This window comes from Limulus polyphemus, unplaced genomic scaffold (genome assembly GCF_000517525.1).
Source record: "Limulus polyphemus unplaced genomic scaffold, Limulus_polyphemus-2.1.2 Scaffold4711, whole genome shotgun sequence".
NCBI lineage: Eukaryota > Metazoa > Arthropoda > Merostomata > Xiphosura > Limulidae > Limulus > Limulus polyphemus.
This window is the reverse complement of record NW_013670321.1, coordinates 52,178-54,502: the sequence shown is the minus strand read 5'-3', so window position 1 is coordinate 54,502 and position 2,325 is coordinate 52,178. Positions and strand designations below refer to the sequence as shown.

At 28.5% G+C, this 2,325-nt stretch overlaps 1 protein-coding gene across 3 annotated transcripts in view; it reads right to left on the bottom strand.

The window, feature by feature from the left end:
* Positions 1-2,325, bottom strand: part of LOC106471578 (cardiolipin synthase (CMP-forming)-like) — a 29,790-nt gene that overhangs the window by 13,094 nt on the left and 14,371 nt on the right. For all 3 annotated transcript variants that reach the window (XM_022400193.1, XM_013932183.2, XM_022400194.1), the window contains exon 4: positions 737-822. In XM_022400193.1, coding sequence (XP_022255901.1) covers positions 737-822 — 86 coding nt within the window. The remainder of the gene's footprint in view (positions 1-736; positions 823-2,325) is intronic.

Here is a 2,325-nt window from a genome sequence, read left to right as displayed (position 1 = left end):
TAATTGAACTGTAATGAATACTTTTATCAATAGTGTATGTTAATTGAACTATATAATTAATACTTTTAACACAAGTGTATATTAATTGAACTATATAATGAATACTTTTAACACAAGTGTATGTTCATTGAACTACATAATGAATACTTTTAACACAAGTGTATGTTAATTGAACTGTAATGAATACTTTTATCAATAGTGTATGTTAATTGAACTGTATAATGAACTCTTTTAACACAAGTGTATGTTAATTGAACTGTCTAATAAATACTTTTATCAATAGTGTATGTTAATTGAACTGTATAATGAAGACTTTTATCAATAGTGTATGTTAATTGAACTGTATAATGAAGACTTTTAACAAAAGTGTATGTTAGCAATAGCAAAACAAATACTTTTAACTCAAAAGTACATGTTAATTGAAATGAAGAATTAATACTATTAATATGAGAAGGATGTCTTAATCAAACCAAAAAGTGATTAACTTGCAATGTAAGATGCCTGAAACTAAGTATGAGCACTTATATACAAGAGGAAAACATTTTAGAAAACAGTAACACTAAATCTGAACCTTGTATGATTACATTTAAATTTATAGTTTTACAGAAAGATAAGTTACAGAACCTAAATTATGATCTGCTTCAACACACAGTTGTACCATTAAAACACAATAATTTTTTTTTGAAACCTTAACACATCACTTGAAAACACAACAGCTAAAAGAACTACTCCTTACGGGTGATGGCAGTGACTGGTATCGAATGTAGAAACCGGCTGTTACCAAACATACATCTCTTGCCACAATCAGAGTAGTAAGAGGAACTAGAAGTCAAAGACAAAAATTAAAAGGATGTTATTCAAAATTATAAAGAAAAGAAGTATTTTTGTGATAATATACATACACATATATACAGAAACTGTCTAGCCACAGAGAGAAACACTGTACTTAAGCAAACTACCATAAAAACAGATAACAGCAAGAATTTAATTTCATTCTTTATAAGCAAAGTGAAATATTTTGCAATAAAAGCTACCAAGACTAACACTAGAGAATGCAATGAAAACTATCAAAACTAATATAAGAGAAAGCAATAAAAAGTACCTAAACTAATGTAAGAAAAAGCAATAAAAACTATCAAGACTAATATAAGAGAAAGCAATAAAAAGTACCTAAACTAATGTAAGAGAAAGCAATAAAAAGTACCTAAACTAATGTAAGAGAAAGCAATAAAAACTATCTAGACTAATGTAAGAGAAAGCAATAAAAAGTACCTAAACTAATGTAAGAGAAAGCAATAAAAACTATCTAGACTAATGTAAGAGAAAGCAACAAAAACTATCTACACTAATGTTCGAGAAAGCAATAAAAACTATCTAGACTAATGTAAGAGAAAGCAATAAAAACTACCTAGACTAATGTAAGAGAAAGCAATGACAACTGCCTAGACTAATGTAAGGGAAAGCAACAAAAAATTATGGCACTGGAAAAAAAAATCACACCATTATAATAGTTAAACACAATTTATCGATGTGAAGATAGCATTGTCAGACCAACTAGGGAATTGAAACAGGTAAAATTAGTGTTGCCAAAATGAATAACAAAACAGTTCGGATGTTATGACAACTAAAAAACATTAACTTCACCAGAAATGTTCGTGTAACTGAAGATTGATATACAAAATTTAACTAATTCATGAAGTATTGATAGTAAAGCCTGACAACCTAGATCTGTCTTAAAGTGACATGAGAAAACATCATTGTGATGATCACTTAACATTTTGGACATAAAATATCACCACAATAGTAAGTTTGAAGACTTTAATGGGCTACAGTTGCATGTTAAAAGAAATGGAGAGGGCATTTTGGCTTCTATAATGAGGCCTCAGTGCAGAAGCCAAAATGTTGTCTCCTTTTGTTTCAACAGGTAGTTGGATTTTATTAACCTTTTCGAGACGGATCAGAGGTGAAAAGTCATGTCGTCTTGTTTGTCGACTCGCATTCAAAACTTTATTGAACTAATATTTCATGAATTTATGTCAATAAGTTTGGTATCAAACTGTAGATTATAATTAAAATTTTAGAACTATACATAACTCAATTTGTTAATTTAAAAGTTAAATGTAAATAAAATAATAAAAGTTGTTGAATGTAGCACTGGTTCAAATTAGATGTTTGTGAAGTCAAAATACTAAGTCTATAGTTTCGAACAAATTAGAAACTCAAATTACAGATATTAACAAGCTAGAATATAAAATAAGAGTATCTTATCTTTTCAATTTGCTAAGATATTGCTCACGTAATAAATCAAACACAGTGGCACCCCAC